The sequence below is a fragment of the Pristis pectinata genome, chromosome 22 (genome assembly GCF_009764475.1).
Source record: "Pristis pectinata isolate sPriPec2 chromosome 22, sPriPec2.1.pri, whole genome shotgun sequence".
In the NCBI taxonomy this organism is placed as follows: domain Eukaryota; kingdom Metazoa; phylum Chordata; class Chondrichthyes; order Rhinopristiformes; family Pristidae; genus Pristis; species Pristis pectinata.
Window position 1 is genome coordinate 33,991,915 of NC_067426.1, and position 21,965 is coordinate 34,013,879.

General features: G+C 48.3%; 1 protein-coding gene across 3 annotated transcripts in view; it reads left to right on the forward strand.

Annotated features, from left to right (window-relative positions):
- rims3 (regulating synaptic membrane exocytosis 3) overlaps positions 1 to 21,965 on the forward strand; it is a 188,408-nt gene that overhangs the window by 75,318 nt on the left and 91,125 nt on the right. For all 3 annotated transcript variants that reach the window (XM_052036082.1, XM_052036081.1, XM_052036084.1), the window contains exon 2: positions 14,751 to 15,032. In XM_052036082.1, coding sequence (XP_051892042.1) covers positions 14,816 to 15,032 — 217 coding nt within the window. In that variant the 5' untranslated portion in view covers positions 14,751 to 14,815. The remainder of the gene's footprint in view (positions 1 to 14,750; positions 15,033 to 21,965) is intronic.

Below are 21,965 nucleotides of genomic sequence, written 5' to 3' on the forward strand. Positions count from 1 at the left end.
CCGGCTGTTCAGTGGTTGGCAGGAGTCGTGAATGCCCACTGGGGACTGTGTTTGGCTGCAGGGTTGGGGGATGTTGAGTTTGGAGACCAGTGGTGAGGATCCCAGATGAGACCTACAGTGAGGTAGGGTGGAAGGACTGAGGTCCAACTTAAAGTCTGTAAGGGTGCTCTGCAAGAACATCCAGGCTTCAAACTTGATGGAGAACCACGCCTCAGTTGCTTCATGAAAGTCTGTTTCTGCATGAGTTACCTGCACCATTCACAGGATACAAGTGTGCAAAGATTCTTTAAATAAGCAACATCAAAACCTGTGCCATACACTGCTGGAAACAATTGTAGATATGGAGGCACCTCTGCACCTTACAGACAGAGGACCTGGAAAACAACTAGCAGTTCGATGCATCCTGTATTCAATCACCTTTAATTTGTTTGCCTTCCATCATACAGTGCACTTTAAAACCTTATGCTATGCAATAAAATATCTAGGTCCAGGGGTTTAAACTTCATCTGACACTAAACCATTGATTTGAAAGCAATGCAAATGTTTTTTTTTGCAAGTTGTGGGATGATGCATAGCACTTGGGTACAGCTGAGACCAGTTTCTGAACAGTGTGGTGAAAAGACACCTTCTACATTTTAGGAATGTTGAGAAATGTCTCAGTTTGGGCACTGATCCCAGAACCTAGGATAAAGCTAATGCCATGGCCTTTATCCTCTTTCTCTGGAATACAGTCCTGCATCGCGGGACCCTGACGTACCACATGGAACCTCAGGCTGTCACATGGATCCCTGGAGGTTAAAATGGGATCTTGCTGTGTCACATCCATCCTTGGTGTCACGTGGAACCTTTGGTTGAGTATGGAAGTCAAAGAGGCTGCTGGACAGACTTATTGAGATGTCCTTGAACTTTCAACTAATTAATCTTTCTCTGACTTCATAGATAATTAATTGATGATAGCATAGCTATTGGCCTTTGTGCACAACTTTTTATTGAGTTTAAAAATAAATTGCACTAATTAATAAGACTTCACCAGAAGCTCTCAGTGAGACTTGGTAATTCAGGTCTCTCGCCCTGCTCACTTTCCTGCCCACGTCTGGCCATTGCATCGCGTACTCTTGCCTTCTGCCAGGTTCCCCTGCACTTCATAAATTTCTTGCCCAAAAATGGGATTGCACAGTCTTCACCTTTCAGGGCAACACACGGCGGAGCACGTGCGGTGTGTGCAGTCATTCTGTGCCAGCTGTGGTCCGCACACGGTGTGCCAGGGCCATTTCTCGTACTGGCTTACCGTGCACGCTGCTCAAGGCGGCTGTCACAAATGTGAGATCATTTCTATTACTTGAATAGAGAAGAATCCGGACGAGCAGCTCAGCCCAGCTCCAAGTGAAGACTTCAGCTGCTTCCCCTCCATATCAGCAGTCCTCTGTCTCTGACCTGATTTTCTCCTCCACCCATTACTGTCCGTCGATAATCGTACCTGTGTCTAATGGAGATGTCTGCTGCCTGTCATTCATTTGGAGAGGAAATCATGGAGGTTTCTTACCTGCTGCTGTACATTGCAGAACCATGGGCTGTGTGTAACAGTAGTATTGCCTCTGCTGCAGGAACAGAAGGAGGCAATCTCCCATCAAGTCCACACCCCAACGCCAGGTCCCTGGCTGCCCTTGGCTTAAAAAAATGTCTGTCGCTTCCATCTTGAAATTTCACGAGAGCCCCAAGGCCTCAGTCTTTTTTTGAGGGAATGTTTCAGGTGGCCAGAATTTATCTGGAAAAGTGCTTTCACTCCTGAATTACCTGGTCCTGATTTTTAAAATGATGTCCCCTTGTTCTAGATGTTCTACACCATTCCACTCCACCCCTCCTACCCCATGCTTCCCTACCATGGTCCACCCCTCTCTGCCTCACCTTAACACGTCCCACCCCTCCCTTCTCTGCTTCTCCCTACCCCTTTTTGTTACTTTCTATCTAAAATATGAGCCAAACTAAAGCAAAAGGAAGGAAAGATTAGCATTTACATTGCCTTATCTAGCAGTTCCCATGGTATGTTACAGATACTTAAGTACTTAGAAGTATTGTTGCAATGAAGAAATCTGGCAGCCACTCACCACAGAGCAAGGACCCACAGACACCGGTGCGTGATCTGTTTGCGATGTTGATTGAGGGTAGGTGGCGCCATGGTTTTAATCTGTTAGCCAAGGGTCAGAACTGCTGATGGTGGAACACTTCCTCAGAGCTGCAACTGGAGGGTCAGCCTGGATTCTTGTGCTCAACATGCTGGAGTGGGACATAATCCCACAGCATTCTGCAGGAGCAGTTCCCATTAGAGAGATATATCTTTGTTAGTCACACGTACATTGAAACACACAGTGAAATACATCTTTTGCATAGAGTGTTCTGAGGCAGCCTGCAAGTGTCCACCACGCTTCTGGCACCACGTAGCATGCCCACAACTTCCTAACCCTGTACGTCTTTGGAATGTCGGAGGAAACCGGAGCACCCGGAGGAAACCCATGCAGACACGGGGAGAACGTACAAACTCCTTACGGACAGTGGCCAGAATGGAACCCGGGTCACTGGCGCTGTAATAGCGTTATGCTAACTGCTGCACTACCATGCCCGTTAACAACTGTGCTGGCGTCTATACCCAGGGCATAGCCCACCTCCATGCTGTAGGTCCTGCCATATGTCCCCATCGTCCCTGCACTTTCCCTGTAGCTATGCTCCACAGAATGTGAATGAAGTAGTTTTGTACTTGTTAACGGGTTTCAAATAGGTCTGTTAGTTATTTGTAGTTAGCAGATGTGATTAGTGTGAAGGCAGGTTACTTAAGCCACTGACTTGCACTGTGTCTGTAGGTATCTTGTGTGGACTCCTCACCAAAAGCCAGTCCAGATCTTCATGGGAGACCTGGTTGACGTTACCTGATAGAATACTGAGAAATGGTAGTGGCTGGTGAGTGAGGTGAGAGGGGCCAGAACACACCTCCCCCCACAAAACCAAAGACAAACTTTGACCAGTGCTGAACCATGCCCCCAGCTCAGCAGGCTGTCAAATCTGTCAAACACAGGAATGTTTTTGCAAGTCCCTGATATTGAGAGACATTAAAAGAAAGTATCGTCTTTTGTATGATTTGAGCAGCAGAAATTGTCATGCTCAGCCCTAACGAAAAAGTGCACCAAACCAGTCCACTATCCCACTGGAAAGCGACTGTAACTCTAGGATGTCACCTGGAGCGATCAGGGTTTCCGCAGCCAGGGCAAGTTTTCAGGTGCCACCTGTGCATCAGGTGACCACAAGGCTACAACTCGTCCTTTCCCTGTTCAAGGCGCCATCGTGTCCCACGACAGGGTGAAGCCCAGTTGTGGAGTGGTTGGGTTGGATGCAGGGTGCTGGTTTGTAAAGGGGTGTTCAGCCCAGGTGTGGAGCAGGAGATGCTGGGATCCTGTACAGATGGGTTTTGGGAGGTCATACCGTGGACCTGAGAGGTACCGAGGTCTGTGTGAAGGGGAGGGTCCGAGCTGTTGTTTCTGGCTGTTCCTTCTCAGCATGTTGCGGCTCATGTGTCGAGGAAGTGGGGAGATCCCATTACATGGAAAGGACTGAAGCACGCATTGAATCGGTTAACTTTAAAATTCCTGAGATCCCTCCGGTTACTGAGTGGAGCTGTTGTCGCTGGCTGAAGGGTAGCAACTGGAGGTCCCCATGGCATTCAGCTGATGGCTGAGCAGATCTCTAACAGAAGGACCAAAACAGCAGCTTTTACTGTACACTCAACATGTGCCAGCTACCTTTCCAAAATAACCTCCTTTTAAAAAAAAAATTAATGAAACAATTAAAAACAAAATAATAATTCTCTTTTTTAAAAAAACACACACACCAAGAGCAATTAAAATACCTAACTCAGCAATTAGCACCTCGTCTCTGCCCAGGCAGTCTCCAACCTGGTGGCGTGAACATCAAATGCTCAAACCTCCGGTAACCGTTTTCCCCTCTCTCCCTTTTTCCCCTTTATTTTTCTTCTCTCTCTCTCCTCCTGATCCAACTGGTCCCCATCACCCTCTCTCCCTCCCCATCAGTCCGTCACCCACACACACCTCCCACCACCACCCCCCCCACCTCACCTGCCTATCACCCACCAGCTCCTGCTCCGCCCCTTCCCTCTCACTTTTTATACTGGCTCCCTCCCCTCTTTATTTCCAGTCCAGATAAAGGTGCTGCCTGACCTGCTGAGTTCCTCCAGCACTTTGTGTTTCTCTAGAAAGATGTAATTATTTTCATTAATCAGTCAGAGCCCTAAAAGGTGCCAAGTATTTTTGAGGAAGTTTCCCTGAGCTAATCTTCTCCAGGTGCAATTTCAGGATCAGTGACTGGGGTTCCATCCCAGAGGATGTGAATCTTTGAAGGTGCCCTGGCAAACCCTGAGCTCCGACGCACGTTAGCGTTGCCCAGATTACATGGGCGGCCGGGAGTGATCCACTGATACTGTTGGGTGTGAAAACTGTAGATTTGTTCTGTTGTTCAAAGGCCTTATCCTGTGAAGTGGAAGTTCTCATTTGGCCTTCATTGTGTTTCATATTGCAGATAGAGTCCCATGTAATGGGTCTACACAAGTCCCGTGGGCTCACTGTGTCTCTGCTCGGCTTGAACAGGTTTTGCAACGCAGACTTGCCCTCAAGCCACCGAAAGAGTAACCACTTGGTTCCACACACAAGGTACTGGAGGAACTCAGTGGGTCGGGCAGTATTTGCGGAGGGAAATGGACAGTCAGCGTTTCGGGAGGGTCTCGACCTGAAATGCTGACTGACCATTTCCCTCTGTAGATGCTGCCTGACTCACTGAGTTCCTCCAGCATTTTGTGGGTGTTGCTCCAGATTTCCAGCATCCGCAGTCTCTCTTATGTCTCCATCACTTCGTTCTGACAAGATCTACTGAGACCATTAACAAAAGATTCTGAGCTGCCAGAGTATGGGTTTGACTGCGGGATAAGGCAAAGGTTGAATAAGTTTTACCTCAATAATGTTCTGCTGCTCTGTGAGGGAGGTTCGCTTGGTGTTAATCCTGTACTGTGCTTGCCTCGGTTGAGGCAGTGTAGAGGGAGCTTTACCCTTTTGGGCTGTGGCTATTCCCATCTGGATGTTGGCATTGGTTCTTTAACATGTTCTGCATGCTCACATACCGCACAGCTTCCTTCCTCCCAAAAAGAAGGCAGGAATTCTTTAAAAAGACAGAAACATTTGATATTACTGTGAAGCACCACTCTGTGGCCTGTTCCTGAATGGAGCTGCTTTGTACAATGGGACTGAGAACGTCGCCTCAGTTCCCCAGCAGACTGCATCACCAATCCCGCTTCACTGCTCAGTGTAGCCAGCCTTATCTCTTTAAGTCTGCCACTGATATCATCCATCGACGATCTATTTCAATAGTACTGGTGTTATCTGTAAACCCTGTGAATACAAGCCCCAGCTCCTTCCTCGCTGGGCCACTGGTTTATCCGTGACCAATCTCTGCTCTTGTAAAAATTTGCTTCATCACCCCACCACCACAACAGCCCAGGCGTCCTGAATAATATTTGTGCATAAACTACTGGATTCTTCTGGATCTTTTGAGCAGGCATACTGCGAAGCGATAAATATTTGATAAACCCCCAGATCAGCTCTGGGATTAGATGGAGCCATTGCTGCTGCAGTCAGATAATGGTGAATCTTCTAAAAATTTACCAGGGGCGGAAGTTCTGTTTAACAGAGTATGCTGCAGATCCCTGTGCCTATTGATGTTTTACTCACCGCGGAAATTCATGACATCCCATTTTTAATTCCAGCTTGTTTCTCTTTGCCGATTTGTGTTAACTCTTGTTGAAGGGTTTCATTGGTACCTCATCCAACTATTCTTGTGACATTTCATATTGTCACAAGAAGGCTACTTAGCCCATCAAGTTAATGCTAAGAGCATTCAGCCCATTGAATCCGTGCCAGCTTTTAGAATAATCCCATCCTCCCACTTGTTTCCCTGTAAACTTTTCTCTCGCACGTGCCTATTTACAGTATCCCCACTGATTCTCAAACATTAGGGGTAACTTACAGCAGCTAATTAACCTACTGACCAGCATATCTATTGCACGTAGGAGCAAAATAGAGCATTGGGGGGGGGCGCGGGTGGGGAAGCCACACAGCCATAGGGAAACCATGCAAGCTCCTCACAGACAGCAACCGAGGTCAGAGTCGAACCCGGGCTGCCAGAGCTGTGAGACAGGTGCTACCTACAGCACCATTGTGCTCCTTTGTATCTGTGCTGCAAATGCTCTTTAATACTGAACCAGTCAGGCCAGCTGGCCAGTGGTGGTATTTCAGTTCCACAGTGGACCACTTTAACCTCCTCAGCAATTCCTTCCATTCCTCGTGTACTTCTCCAGCTTCCCTTGAAGTGGATTCATGCACTGCAGACCTGAGCACAAGTATCTACTCTGCCACTTCAGTGCAGTATTGAGGAAAGGCTACAAAGTAAGATCCCATGGTATGAAGAAGAGCTGTGGACCAATCCTGGTGTTCTGGCCAGTATATTAATTCCTCAATCAACCATCGTAAAGAAAGCACCTTACCTGGTCTTTATCACCTTGCTGTTTGTGGGAGCTTGCTGTGTCTAGCCTGGGTCTCCTGTTTCCTGCAATACAGCAGTGAAAAAATGCTCTTCGTTGGAACGTGCCTAAATGAATGCAAATTCTTTGTTTACCTCGGGTATTCTTTGTAGTAGCAAGTCCAACGTTCTTCTGAGTTCCTCTTGGGTTTATTGAACTTGAGTCATTTTGGACCTGGCCACAAATGGAAGTACCTTCTCAATATCAACTTGGCCTCTCAGCTCACAGGTAAAGTGTCAACTGGGTGCTTCCTGCCGGAGGCTACACTGAATAATGACCAGAAGCAGCAAGACAAGCTGATATTATCTGGCGTCCTTCATCCAGGAGTGTGATGCCCAAGTTTAACTATCTACTCCGTCTCGTTAAGAGTGGCTAATTGAACAGATCTCATCAAACCTTCAGGGTCCTCTGACTCATCCCCACATCTGCTATGACTATTCCCATATGGAGACGTTTGCTAACTCTGCTGGATGTTATCCTAAATCAGGAAAAACTGGTAAAATTACTGCTAGGTGTTTTTTTTAAATGTATGGTTCGTTGGTTCTCTGCAGTGCACATTGTGGCTCATTATCAGATCTTAAGTGGGTGCTAGGGTTTCATTTTAATTGGTTAATTTATTCGGTGTTAATTGACATTCTCACGTGAATGTGTGTGCAGGAAGTTAGTGCAATTCTGAGAAAAGTCCTCTGCACAGTCCAGAACCAATAAAACCGGCCCTCCACTGATCCAATAGTATCCAGCTGGGAATATTGAGAGAATTAATAGAGGTACCCACTGTCCTCTGACCTGGAGCATGAGCAAATGTTACTGCTACTTGTCTATGAACCTCACTTATACAGCGCACGTTTCCTCATCACAGAACCTACCACAGCGACCTACAGCTCTGAAATGGAGTCACAGTTGTGATGTATGAAACATGGCAGCCATTTGGGTAGGGATTAAGCTAAATCATAACCAAAGTGCCAGGGAAATCTCCCCTGGTCTTCAAATTGTTCCACAAGATCTTTTAGTTACATCACTGAGAAAATTCAGGGCCTTGTTTTATGTTTAATCCACAGAGCAGGACTTCTCACAGCGCAGTGCTTCCTGGTTCCTTCATCCCCCTCGGCACCACCCTTCTGACGGTGGGGCATCATCCAGGTAATAATGCAGCAGGGGTTCCTGTAGGCACAATAGGGCACGATTTGCATCAATTCAGGAAGCTTCTGATTTAATACTACAGAATCGACAGGTAACGTCAGAAGTAGAAGCAAGAAGTTGGCCATTAGGCCCCTTGAGCCTGCGATTTTTTTTTTCCCCCTACTGTTAGGGCTCAGTTGATCCATGGACTATAGCCACCCTTCTTATCAGCCCCAGTGTCCATGGCCCAGGAAGGGTTAATGTTTTTGAATGTTGACCTGCTTGGTGTGCCACTCAGCTCTGTTTAACCAGTTTGGAGTCAATGAGTTGAGGACTTGGCTGTACATTAACCCAACGCTCTTGACACCAGAGAAATGCAGACACTAGAATCTGGAGCAACAATCAATCTGCTGGAGGAAACTCAGCAGGTCGAGCAGCATCTGTGGTGGGGGGGGTGGTGCGGGAGAGGAATCATTGACGTTTTTGGTCAAAAAGCCCAATGTGTAGGGTGTTAAAGGAGATGACCCAGAGTTTGTATTGTCTGTGAACCTGATCATCTGCCTCCTCGGCTCAACCGGGGTGTTCTGTCCTCCCCGCTGTTCTCTGTCTACGAGTCACTGAACTTTCTTCAGCACGTTATGGTGAACATCTCTGCTGCCCCAAACAGTGTACAGGTGCCAGCCCTGCATATTGGAGTTTGGATGGGGGGTGACAAAGCTTTCTGAATGGTGGGTGTGAGCTCTACCCTCCTTGAACATCCATTGATGGAGCCTTACGGGCACATTTTCAGGCAAGTGTTGCAGTGTTTGTCCCCTTCTATAGCAACAGTTGATGCTATAAACAAACCTAGGGTGTGTTCACCCTGAGATCAGTGACCAGGGTGCAGTTAGAGTCCACAGAGAGAGACAGCATGGAAACAGGCCCTTTGGCCCCAACAAGTCCATGCTGACCATCAATGACCCTACGTTAATTCCATTTTTATTGTCCCCATTTTCATCCGCTTCATCCGGCTTCCACCTACACACAAGGAGCAATTTGCAGTGGCCAGTTATATTACATCTTTTTGGGATAATGGAAGAAACCAGAGCACCTGGAGGAAAACCCTGGACCTAGGCCGTCGCAGAGAGAAACGTGCACACTCCACACGGACAGAACCTGAGGTCAGGCTTGAACCCAGGTCCCGGTGCCGTGAGGCAGCAGCTCTGCCAGCTGTGCCACTGTTGCCGCCCATTAGATCCAGTTTGCTGTAGCTACAGTGTAGCCCACTCCTGGATCAGGTCCCTACACCCTCCAGTCAACTTTGTTTCTTTTATTAATCTGTGACCTGGACATTTAGGGAATGCCATGTGTGCCATTTGAAGTATTGCCAGCAGGAAGTAGATACAAAACATTTCAAGTGAAAGGGGTCGATTTAACTTTATGGAGAAAAAGGAAATGGGATCCACGTCCTGGAAACATACAGTCCCCACTGTTTATCAGAGTCTTGTGTGGAAAAGAGGTTTGCCAACTGCATAAGCTGGCCGCCAGCTGTACTCGGCTTGGAACAGAAGGTTTTGTGTTCAAACCCCACTGCAGGGCTGAGTACAAAGATCGATGCTGGCACTCCAGTGCAGGACTGAGGTAGTCTGAGGTGGTCAAAGGTGCCACCTTTCAGATTAGATATGAACCCCCCAGTTCCTATCTGTTCTCTCAGACGGTGACAAAGATTCCTCGGTACTATCTGAGAGAAGAGCAGAAGAACTATGTCTTGAGTGCTCGTCCAACCTGGTGGTCTGTCTGAGGTACCTGGCTGTCCCACAGGTGGGCTGCCGTGCTTCCTATGTGGGTACACTCCAGTGGTACTTCAGTGCTGGAAAGCTCAAGGTTAGGAAAAGCACCATGTAAACAGAGGATCTTCCTTTCAAGCCACCAGTGAACAGTAAATCAGAATGTATGTGGATTCGCATACTGTAACAGACAAATTGTTAATAGAAATCAAAAGCGGAATCTGTTGGAGAAAGAGCATTTAACATGGTGCTAATGGTGACCTGATCACTGGCATCTCTAGGAATGGCTCAGGCCAGTTGCTATGTATATTTGGGAATTTTACTTGCGTAGCAGAAGCTTTGCTTTTCATTTAACTCAGAGTTTAAAAATCCCGATGGATCAAAGAGCCTAGCAACAAAGCAGCATACTTAGCAAGACCCTGACAGGGAGATGAGGGAGCGAGCGAGCCTCAAGGGGTCCAATGCACTCTTTGGCGTTCCTCCGTGCCCCTATTCTATCATTTTCCAGGGAGTCTTGTTCGGCAGTGCACTGCTACTGCTGTGTGTTTTTCTTGTGCTGTGGACTCTTGCCCACAGGGCACCTGACTGCAGCACTCTACATTAACATACACGGAGATTCCATGGAGCACACCTCCATCTCCCACCATCTGATCTGAAGCTTCAGCTCTCCACTAAAGCCTGGTGTTTCTTGGACAGCTCCACCTACAGCCCCATCCTCACCAACATACCCCTGACCCTCTGCTCAACACCCACTCCCCTTCTCCCCTCCTCGCTGTGCGAGAAAGACATGAATCTGTTTTGAATGTGGGAATGTGAATCATGGGAGCTTCCTGTTGGTGGGAACAAAGCCAGCACATGGTCAGGAGATGACCTCGCCTACCCTCGGTGGTTGGAGCAGTGCAAGGTCACCAGGCAGCTTCTCCGCTGCATGTTGCTGATGTTCTTCATGGCTCTGCCCAGGACCACAAGAAGCTACAGAGAGTTTGTGGACACAGCCCAGTGCATCACGGACACCAGCCTCCCCTCCTTGGACTCTGTCTTTACCTCTCGTTGTCTTGGTGAAGCAGCCAGCGTAATGAAAGACCCCACCCACCCGGGACACTCTCTTCTCCCCTCTTCCATCGGGTAGAAGATACAGGTGCCTGAGAGCACCGTACCACCAGACTTAAGGACAGCTTCTACCCCGCTGTGATAAGACTATTGAACATTTCCCTTATACAATGAGATGGACTACGACCTCATGATCTACCTTGTTGTGACCTTGCACCTTATTGCACTGCACTTTCTCTGTAGCTGTGACACTTTACTCCATACTGTTATTGTTCTTAGCTGTACTACAGCAACGCACTCTGTACTAACTCAATGTAACTGCACTGTGAAATGAATTGACCGTACGATCAGTTTGTAAGACAAGCTTTCCACTGTACCTTGGTACAAGTGACAATAATATACCAATACCAATAAATTAGGCCAGCCGGCTGGTTTTGTCAGCTGAATGGAAGAGCTGGATGGAACAACTGTACGTGTATGCATGCATTTGTGCACGCATATACGTGTGGGCACCCTTCCATCACTGACGCAGTCAGACTGCCTGCCTGATCTCCACCCCTTGCTCCTTGGTTTTACCTCCCACCACAACGTAAAACCTGACGGGACCCCCAGAGGTTGACGTGAAGGAAAACGGCCTTCAGCTAAGACCCTTGACAAACTTGGCATGATCCAAAGTAATGAAGTTGAGTGCATGAAGAGCTCGCCTGCTCATGTCCTCGGTTCCTGTTCACCTACTCCCCCTGTACTCGTGTTGGCTCCCAATCCAGCAACATCACAACTTTACAATGTCCAGGTGACACTAAAGTAAGTGGTATTGTTGACAGTAAAGGTTATCTAGAGTCACAGTGGGATCTTGGTCGGTGGGCCGAGGAATGGCAAATGGAGCTTAATTCAGATAAGTGCGAGGTGTTGCATGTTGGAGAGTCAATTCAAGGTAGGACATTCACAGTAAACGGTAAGGCCCTGGGGATTGTTGTAAAACAGAGACCCAGGGGTGCAGGTACATGGTTCCCTGAAAGCGGTGTCACAGATAGACAGGGTGGTGAAGAAGGCTTTTGGTACGCTGGCCTTCATCAGTCAGGCCATTGAATATAGAAGTTGGGAGATTATGTTACAGTTGTACAAGATGTCAGTGAGACCGCACAAGTATTGTGTACAGTTTTGGTCACCCTGCTGTAGGAAAGATGCTTTTAAATTGGAAAGAGTGCAGAAAGGATTTACAAGGATGTTGCCAGGACTCGAAGGACTGAGTTGTAGGACACGTAAGGACATATTTCCTTGGAGCGAGGGAGACTGAGGGATGATCTGAGGTGTATAACATCATGAGGGGCATAGATAGAGTGAAAGCACACAGTCTTTTTCCCAGGATTGGGAAATGAAGAACTAGAGGAAGTGGTTGATGCAAGGACAAATAACACCTTTTAAAAGATACTTGGATAGGTACATGGATAGGAAAGGTTTAGAGGGATACGAGCCCAAACACACAGTAATGGGACTGGCTTTGATGGGCATCTTTGTCAGTAAGGTCCAGTTGAGCCAAAGGGCTTGTTTCTGTGCTGTATGACTCAATGCTGGATTTCATACCCTTTCATGACCTTGCCCTCTCTATCGTTGAACCTTTAGCCTTCCACTCTCCGGGATATCAGTATTCTTCCGGTTCTGGCTCCTTGTGAATCCTTGACTTTAGCCACAGCACCACTGGTGGCTGAACCTTCAGATCTCACAGCCAAAGATCTGACCTTCCTTCCCTAATGTTCCTCTCCTTTAGGCTGCATCAGAGCACAAACCTCCTTGTCTGAGCTTTTGGTCAGCATCTGGTCAACAGATTTGTTTGATATCACAGCTTTTGAATCAGTTTAGGAAGTTTTACAATGTTGAAGGGACCATGTAAATGCAGGTTGTCATCAAACTGCTGAGATACAGCAAAAAGGAGAACATATAAGTCAGCAGTGAGGTCAAATTTAAACTACAACTGCCTGTCCAGACAAGTGGGTACAAACTAGTAACGGTTGAGTCAGAACAGAAGTCAGACAATTACAGGCTGTGTGAGAGAGAGATTACAAGTTTCTGTGAAGTGGCCCTGCTCACCTTTATTGATCTTTTTGATTTACAGATTGTTAAAGCCAGGCCTTGTATTATCTACCAGTTCACTTTTCCTGCATTCTCCCCTCGTCAGTTCAACCCCGTGAGGTCCTGTCAGTCTCAGTGTATGAAGAGCCGTGCTCTCACCTGCTGCCTCATTAAAGATCACTATTACATCAATTCACGCTGTGAGAGGACACAATTCGCTGTTCAACCATCCAAATTTTAGCTTTACAATTCAAGAAAAGAATGTTTTGTACACACAGCCGCAGAAAGGCAGCCATAGCAATGCATGTTCCTCTGTTCATCGGTAGGTGGATATTTTAAAGCATGAAAACAGAAGGAATGAACGTCTGGCTGTGATCCCGGCCATTTTTAGAGGCAGGGACTTCACACATACAGCACAGGGCTGCAAGAAATGCTTGGCAGTTGTGGATCAAAGTGACACAGTAATCATAAACTCCACACTTGAAAAGCTAAGCTAAAACATACGATAGAACACTACAGCACAGTACAGGCCCTTTGGCCCAAGATGTTGTGCCGACATTTATCCTACTCTAATATCTATCCTCCCACATAGCCCTCCATTTCTCTATCATTCATGTGTCTATCTAAGAGTCTCTTAAATGTCCCTAATGTATCTGCCCCCACAACCTCTGCCAGCAGTGCGTTCCAGGTACCTACCAGTCTCTGTGTTTAAAAAAAAAAGCAACAACTTACCTCTGACATCCCCCTTGTATCTTCCTCCGATCACCTTAAAATTATGTCCCCTCATGTTAGCCACTGTCGCCCTGGGAAAAAGTCTCTGTCTGTCCACTCGATCTATGCCTCTTACCATCTTGTACACCTCTATCAAGTCACCTCTCATCCTCCTCTCCAAAGAGAAAAGCCCTAGCTCGCTCAACCTATCCTCATAAGACATGCTCTCCAATCCAGGCAGCCTCCTGGTAAATCACCTCTGCACCCTCTCTAAAGCTTCCACATCCTTCCTATAATGAGGCGGCCAGAACTGAACACAATTCCAATGATCAGTTTTTCAGAAACCCTTTCATTTAAAAAAAGGCAATTGCCTTTCTGTTTGAGGAGGATAGAAGAAGGTTCCTTCTTCATTCATCTTCAGGATCTGACCAGCGAGGTCAGCCTTTATTGCCTATCCCTGACTGGCGGTGAGCCACCTTTTCAAACAACTGCCGTCCTTCTGGGGAAGTTGGGTAGCAAATTCTGAGATTTAGACCCGGCAGTGATGAAGGACCGGTGATGTATTTCCAGGTCAGGATGGTGTACGACCTGGAGGGGAACCCACAGGTAGTAGATTGTACAACCTGGTTATATTTGACCAGTGACTGCTTAGTAAAAAATACTCAGTTTCCATTTAAATGTAAAGTGAAGCATCCTCTGCACTGTCCTGTTAAATATTCACAGGGTACGGACAGTACTGGTTAGGCACAGAGTAAAGGTCCTTCCATATTGGTCTGCTAAGAGAGAGACTGTGGATTAAACAGAGAGTGAAGCTCCTACCACACTGTCTCACACCGGCATAGTATGCACCAGAGACAAGGTAAAACACCTTCCACAGTGTGTTATCCAATGGTCCCAGGGCAGGTGGAGCACAGATTTCATACATGATATAGCTTCTGCTGTTTTGTATCATCAAATGCCCCCAGGGTACAGGAACAGGAGAGGTAAGGGGTCAAACTATGGAATTTTACTGCGTTACCAATAACCCAAGCCAAGCTGCAGCTTCTGAGATGCTATAAGCAATTTCTGTTGAACTGGGATTGTGGCCATTCCCAATACAGTCTGGACTGAGTCTGCATCAAGCATTGGACAATCATGGAATCAATAGCAGATGGGACTTACAGCATACAGTGGCTTAGAGTGTTTATGCCTAACTCTTGTGGACTTCTGAAGGACTGTTTGTCTGTTGTGCTTGCTCTAGCCTCTGGAAGTTATCCCCCATCCTTTCCCATTATGCTGATACTAGTCGTCTAAGATAAGAGGTATAATCAACCCTCCTCTATGCACTCAGGATTTTCAACGTGCTGAACTTCTTTTAAAAGCACACACTAATTGAAACAATCTGTTGTCTTTTATTTGAACAGTTGTGCAAAGTGCCAGAGAGGATTCACACGGCACAGAGCCCAGCCACCTCCGAACAAACACAAAAATGTACAACGGGGCCACGGGTAAAGCGGCGAGGAACGTGCTACGGAGCTCGAGTATAAGCGGGGAGATGTACGACGTGGAAAAGAGCAGCAGCAGTGGGCAGGAGCCGGTGACAGACACAGCCATTAAGAAGAGGCGGTCCAGTCTCGGTGCCAAGATGGTGGCCATCGTTGGACTGTCACAGTGGAGCAAAAGTACAACTCAGCTCAACCAGACCAGTAAGTTGACAATTAAATGTTTACTCGGGCGGCTGGGGAGGACGTACAAGGTTGCAAAAATGCTGTAGTTGTGTATAAGCCATTATCTCTAATGATGTTTTCACTGACACAATGACTCCTGAAGTACATGGGCAAGATTCGACTGGAAACACAAGAGACTGCAAATGCTAGAACCTGGAGGAATAAGCAACCTGCTGGAGGAACTCAGTGGATCAGGCAGCATCCGCGGGGGAGAAGGAATTGTCGACATTGCGGGTCAAGAGGGGAGATGGCCAATGGAAAAAGGTGGAGCAAGAGCTGGCAGGTGATAGGTGGATCCAGATGGAGGAGGGAAGGGTGGAACTAGCGACAGGAGGCCAGGAGGTGATGGGTGGAGGCACCAAAGGGCTGCAGTTGGTGGAGTCTGATAGGAGAGGAAGGTGGGGTGTGGAATAAAGGGAGGGCAGGTGGGAACAAGAGGGGGGAGGGGAACCAGTGGGAGGGGTGGGGGGGTGATGGGCAGATGGACTGTGGGGGAGGGGAAACAAACAGGGTGATGGGGGTGGGTGGGTGGGTGGGTGTAGGGGGAACTGGGTGGATCAGAGGGGGAGCAGTTTACCTAAAGTTGGAGAATTCAGTGTTCATGCCGTCGGGTTGTAGACTGCCCAGGCAGAATGTGAGGTGCTGTTCCTGTCGTTTGTGGTTAGCCTCACCCTGGCAGTGGAGGAGACTGAGGACAGACAGGTGGATGTGGGAATGGGGAGGGGAATTAAAATGGCTGGCAACTGGGAGCTCCAGATGGCCAAAGATTAAAGAGTGTGCTGCTCCTCTAGCTCGACGGCATAACCTCCGAGCCAAAGTAAAACCTTCCATCCCCAGCTGGGATGATTAAAAATGGGCTCAATGTTTGCACTGAGCATCTCATGGTAGGATTGAGAAATCCAGAATCATTATCCCACTGACAAAGGGACATCAGGACGGCAGCAGATGGGGGATGCTGTCGGGCTTGGTTCTGTGCTCCACCACACCAGGCAGGCTGCTAACAGGCATTGTGGAGACCAATGTGTAGAAATGGGTGTTTGAGCCAAAGGATTACTGGGCCAGTGGAAAAGAGAAAAGGCATAAACGTGACAGTGAGGATGTGTTTCAGTTAAACAACCAACACTAACGTACTTCATCCATTGAAACTATTGCCACAGGTTTAGAGAGTCAAATGCTTGTGTACTTTATTCCGTGTCTACCATATATTACACCTGTCCTGTCGAAGGGATGATGCTGATGGCAGTTTTTAGTTCCAGCCCACCCTATTCTTGCTCTGAAAGCCGAGACAATCAAAGCTTCAGTTCCTGCTGCCAACTAAGTGCTGCATTGTTGCAGGTGCTGTGGTGTGGATTTAAACTGAGGGCTCATGTGCTCCCCTGGGTGAATATCAACAACGCTGTGACACGATTTAAGAGCAAGGGAATTAATTGTCCCTGCACACCGGCTGATACTTTCCCTCAATCATATTCACTGAAACGCATCCAATCGTGATTTCAATGGTGTCTATCGGAGCTTACTCTGAAATGCCTGGCTGTTATGTGAATGCACCTAGATTTTGTTCATTGCAGGGCACTTCCTCTCCTTTTTCCTCCCCGACTTCCTTCCTTCCTCCATCTCTTCACCGTCAATGGAATGAGAAAGCTTCACAAGGTGCTTGCCTTACTGCTGGGAGCCGATGCAAGGTAAAGCTGTGTCCACAATGGCACGCTTCAGCCCCCGATCCCTGTGGTGTATCCTGTATTGTGCCAGTGTGATATTTTACAGTTCTGCGCAAATCATCCTAAAGCTAGTTGGATATTGTTCCGGATATGGCTGATGCTGACGAAGCCCATCACTACTTCTTGAGAAGGTGGTGGTGAGCATTCTTTGTACATCGTAAAGTTGCTACCACAGGGCTGCTGGGTGGGCTTTCCCTCATACTAATGCAGTGTTTATGAAGCAACGGCTACACAGTTCAAAGTCAGGGTGGTGGGTGACTTGGAGGGGAAACTGCAGGTGGTGGTGATCCAATGTGGCTGCTTCCTCTGTCCTACAAGGTGATGTCGTGAGTTTGGGAGGTGCCTTTGAGGTGAATATTAAATTCACGGCCAGACGCAGTTGCCCAGTTAAAATTCCCTCTCTCTCTTTCCCCCCTCTCTCTCTCCCCCGCTCCTCTCTCTCTCTCCCCCCCTCTCCTCTCTCTCTCTCCCCCCTCTCCTCTCTCTCTCTCCCCCCTCTCCTCTCTCTCTCTCCCCCCTCTCCTCTCTCTCTCTCCCCCCTCTCCTCTCTCTCTCTCCCCCCTCTCCTCTCTCTCTCTCCCCCCTCTCCTCTCTCTCTCTCCCCCCTCTCCTCTCTCTCTCTCCCCCCTCTCCTCTCTCTCTCTCCCCCCTCTCCTCTCTCTCTCTCCCTCCCCCCTCTCCTCTCTCTCTCCCCCCGCTCCTCTCTCTCTCTCCCCCCCCCCTCACCACTCTCTCCCTCCCCCCTCTCCTCTCTCTCTCTCCCTCCCCCCTCTCCTCTCTCTCTCTCCCTCCCCCCTCTCCTCTCTCTCTCTCCCTCCCCCTCTCCTCTCTCTCCCCTCCCCCCCTCCTCTCTCTCTCTCCCTCCCCCTCTCCTCTCTCTCTCTCCCTCCCCCCTCTCCTCTCTCTCTCTCCCTCCCCCCTCTCCTCTCTCTCTCTCCCTCCCCCCTCTCCTCTCTCTCTCCTCCCTCTCCTCTCTCTCTCCCCCTCTCCTCTCTCTCTCCCTCCCCCCTCTCCTCTCTCTCTCCCTCCCCCCTCTCCTCTCTCTCTCTCCCTCCCCCCTCTCCTCTCTCTCTCTCCCTCCCCCCTCTCCTCTCTCTCTCTCCCTCCCCCCTCTCCTCTCTCTCTCTCCCTCCCCCCTCTCCTCTCTCTCTCTCCCTCCCCCCTCTCCTCTCTCTCTCTCCCTCCCCCCTCTCCTCTCTCTCTCTCCCTCCCCCCTCTTCCTCTCTCTCTCTCCTCCCCCCTCTCCTCTCTCTCTCTCCCTCCCCCCTCTCCTCTCTCTCTCTCCTCCCCCCCTCTCCTCTCTCTCTCTCTCTCCCCCCTCTCTCTCTCTCTCTCCCCCCTCTCTCTCTCCCCCCCTCCCTCTCTCTCTCCCCCCCTCTCCTCTCTCTCTCTCCCCCCTCTCCTCTCTCTCTCTCCCCCCTCTCCTCTCTCTCTCTCCCCCCTCTCCTCTCTCTCTCTCCCCCCCTCTCCTCTCTCTCTCTCCCCCCCTCTCCTCTCTCTCTCTCTCCCCCCCTCCTCTCTCTCTCTCTCCCCCCCTCCTCTCTCTCTCTCTCCCCCCCTCCTCTCTCTCTCTCCCCCCTCTCCTCTCTCTCTCTCTCCCCCTCTCCCCTCTCTCTCTCCCCCCTCTCTCTCCTTTTTTCTCCCTATCTTCTCTTTTCTCTCCTGCTCTCTCCCTCTTTTCGTTCTTCCTTCCCCCCTCCCCCACCAAGAAATTCAGGTCATGGGTTGACATGCTGCCACGTGAGGAGAGAATAGATCTCAATTTTCTGCAGATTGAAAGAATGAGAGGTGACTTCATTGTGGGTATGATGTGGTCTGGATGCAGGGAGGATGGTTCCTCTGGCTGAGGAATCTGGAGCCAGGGACACAGTCTCCGAATAAGTGGGAGGGGAGGTCATTTAGGCTGTGGAGTTTAGTCACTGATTTTCTTCAAAAGGAAGATAGATTTCTGCATTTTCAATGGATATGGAGATGGTGAAGCAGCCACGATCTTGTTGAATGGTGGAGCAGTCTCAAAGGCCTGAACAGCCTACTTGGTATCTTCCACAGCTTCTTTTCTTGTGCTCTCATGGTGTGTGAGTGTATTACTGTTGTCTTCAGAAAAACAAAGGACTGCAGATGCTGGAATCTAGATGAAAAACACGATGATGCTGGAGGAACTCAGCAGGCCAGGCAGCATCTGTGGAGAAAAGTGGGCGGTCAACGTTTCGGGTCAGGACCCTTCTTCAGGTTCAGGTCTCCACGGGTGCTGCCTGGCCTGCTGAGTTCCTCCAGCATCACCGTGTTTTTCATTAACGTTGTCTTTGTTCATTTCCAGTTTGGCTATTGGTTCTGAATCCTGCTGTTCCCTGTGCAGCAAAGGTTACAGTTCATAAAGATTTCTTTGCCATTCTCATCCGTCTTGATGTTGTGCACAGTGCCTCTCTGCTCTAGACCATTAGACTGGTTCCCTTGTCTAGGGCACGGCTGGAAATTGCTGCTTTCTATACACAGTGTGCCATGTACGTATGTTCTTGCAGATGACTGCTGTGTGTGTCTCCTTATTTGTACTGGAAGCAATGAGCCACTTTGAATGAACACAGTGACACTAGATGGTTCCCTGGCAACATGAGGACCCAGGGAAATAGGAGCAGGAGTAGGCCATTTGGCCCCTCAAGCCTGCCCCATCGTTCAGTATGATTGTGGCTGATTTGTCAAGGCCTCCTCTTCTGTACCAGATCCCCAAAGCTCTCACTTCCCGATCTTTCCAAAATTTATCCACCTCCCCTTTAAGTACCCCTAATGATCCAGCTTCCCCAACCCTCCAGGAAAGAAAATTCCAGAGTTCCACCATTCTCTGTGAAGAGTTCCTACCCCTCTCAGTTTCAAATGACTATCCTGTTATAACTGTGGTCCCTCAACCACGTTTCTCCCATTTGTGGAAACATCTTGAAATCTAAGCTGTCATGAGCCTTAGGGATGTTGCATGTTTCAGTGAGGTCACCCATCATTCTTCTAAACTGCAAAGAATATCACATTGAATTCTCCAGCTTCGGGTAACCTGCTCCCCCTCTGTCCCCTTCCTCTCTCCTCCTGACCCACCCAGTTCCTCCTATACTCACCCCAGCCCCCGTCACCCTGTTTCTTTCCCCTCCTCCATCCACTCTATCTGTCCATCACCCACACACTCCTCCCATTGGTTCCCCTCCCCCACTGTTCCCACCTCCCTTATTTGGTTCCATGTTCTGCCTTCCTCTCCTCTTGGATCCGTCATCTGCAGCCCTCTGTCCCCTCCACCCATCACCTCCCAGCCTCTGCCACTGCTTCCACTCTCCTCCTCCATCTGCCTATCAGCCTTCCTCACCTGGATCCTCCTAGTGCCTGCCAGCTCTCGCTCCAGCTCTTCCCCTCACCTCTTTTTACTGACTATCTCCCCTCTATCTTTCAGTCCAGATGAAGGGTCTTGACCTGAAACTGCCCATTTCTCTCTGCAGATGCTGCCTGACCCGTTGAGTTCCTCCAGCATTTTGTTTTTACAAAGAATACAGATCTCCAACCAATCATGAGACAACAAAGTTGTCGTCCGAGGAATTAGCTGGCAACAATAGGGTTTTTTCTCTCATCAATTGCTCTGTGCATCCATCTGATCCACGTTGCCATTGCTGCACCCATGCTCTCGCACTCACTACTTGCTGGTATGTGCGCTTCTGCATTCTGCAGAACATCCTTCAGGTGTCTGGTACGGTCACCATTTCCAAGGTGCAGGCAACTTTTTACTTTGTTGAATGTGAGCCCTGAGGTCCTGAGATCATCAATAACACAGAACAGTCTCAAGATGCAGCCTCAAAATGTCCTTGCCGAGTTCTTCAGTTTAGCCTTTCCTGGCCTCTGATGGCAAATCACAAATTTATGACTCTTGAAAATTACTGAGAACACGTCATCAAAATAGTTTTGCAATTTCTCAACAATTTCATTGAAAGAAAGATCTATAGTTTTTGCAATGCATGAATAAGTTAATCAAGGTCTCATCATCAGCAGAACCTAGCGTATCCAACAGCTTAGCCTTTTGACTGGTGGTTACTTGCTCTCACTAGTTCCTCCACAGAAATATCTTTCTTTCTATTCTAGAAATATCTGGAACATTTCCTGCATCTTATCACAAGTTCCTAACATTCTGACATACACCTTCTGGTTCTAGGTCTTATTTTGTTACTTGTAATTTCGTGACCTGCTTTTGCTTTCAACACACTCAGGTTTGGGTTCTGTGGCTTGGGCATTTACAATATCCCATCCACTGTCAGGTCTGCAACTGTGATAAGTTATTCGAGAGTCAGTGGCCTAATGCACCTACACAGAAGCTGGCTATTTGTCCGGGTGTTCCCTGCAGCATGGAACAGGGCTGACTGCAGGAGATAAAGCTCAATGTATTCTTGTAGTGGCTTTGATGTCACTGATCTTGTCAGCAACCATTAGAATGTATCCGATGCACTGCAGGCTTCAGCGGAATGTCATATGTATGAGACCCAATCATCTCCTCACTCATCCGTTTCTCAGCTATGGCAGTGTCTTCTATAGACTGCTATATCTCTAGATCTCTAGTGACTCACTGTCAGAGAATGGGCAGTTGAGTGAAGCCCTGGGCTGGAGAGCGAGTCCTTCTGATTCACCATGATGGCAGCACAACGTTGAGTGGTGACGTTTTTCTCATCACTGCTGAGACTGCTTTCGAAATGAATTCTTCACTGCTGCTGCTTTCAATTTGAACAGAAAAAAAAATTCTGGACTCTTTCTCTGGACCATGCCCCTGCCTTCCTGGTTCGTCCACACATTGACCATGTGATCTAAAGATGCTTGTCACAGATCAGAAGTATAAACGCATGATGGTTTACTCTGAATCAGAACGACCAACATAAATGTGCACTCTGTATAAGACGGAGGTCAGCTGACTGCACTGTGGTGACTGGCTACCAGTTCCAAAGAGTAGTAAAGACAAATTGAATTCAGTGCTTCCGTTCTCAGCATCTGTTTGCTGCAGTCGGGGCTGGTATTCCTTCCACAAGTCGGAGGGTTTTGATTGTTTTTGAAGGAATATATTTGATGTATGAAATATTGTTGGTATTGTGAGCAAAAGCTGATTGCATTAGTATTGAAGTCTTCCAAGCTAATTTTGTTCTTAGATTCATTTTGCAGTTTCATAAACACATGTAGCAAAGCT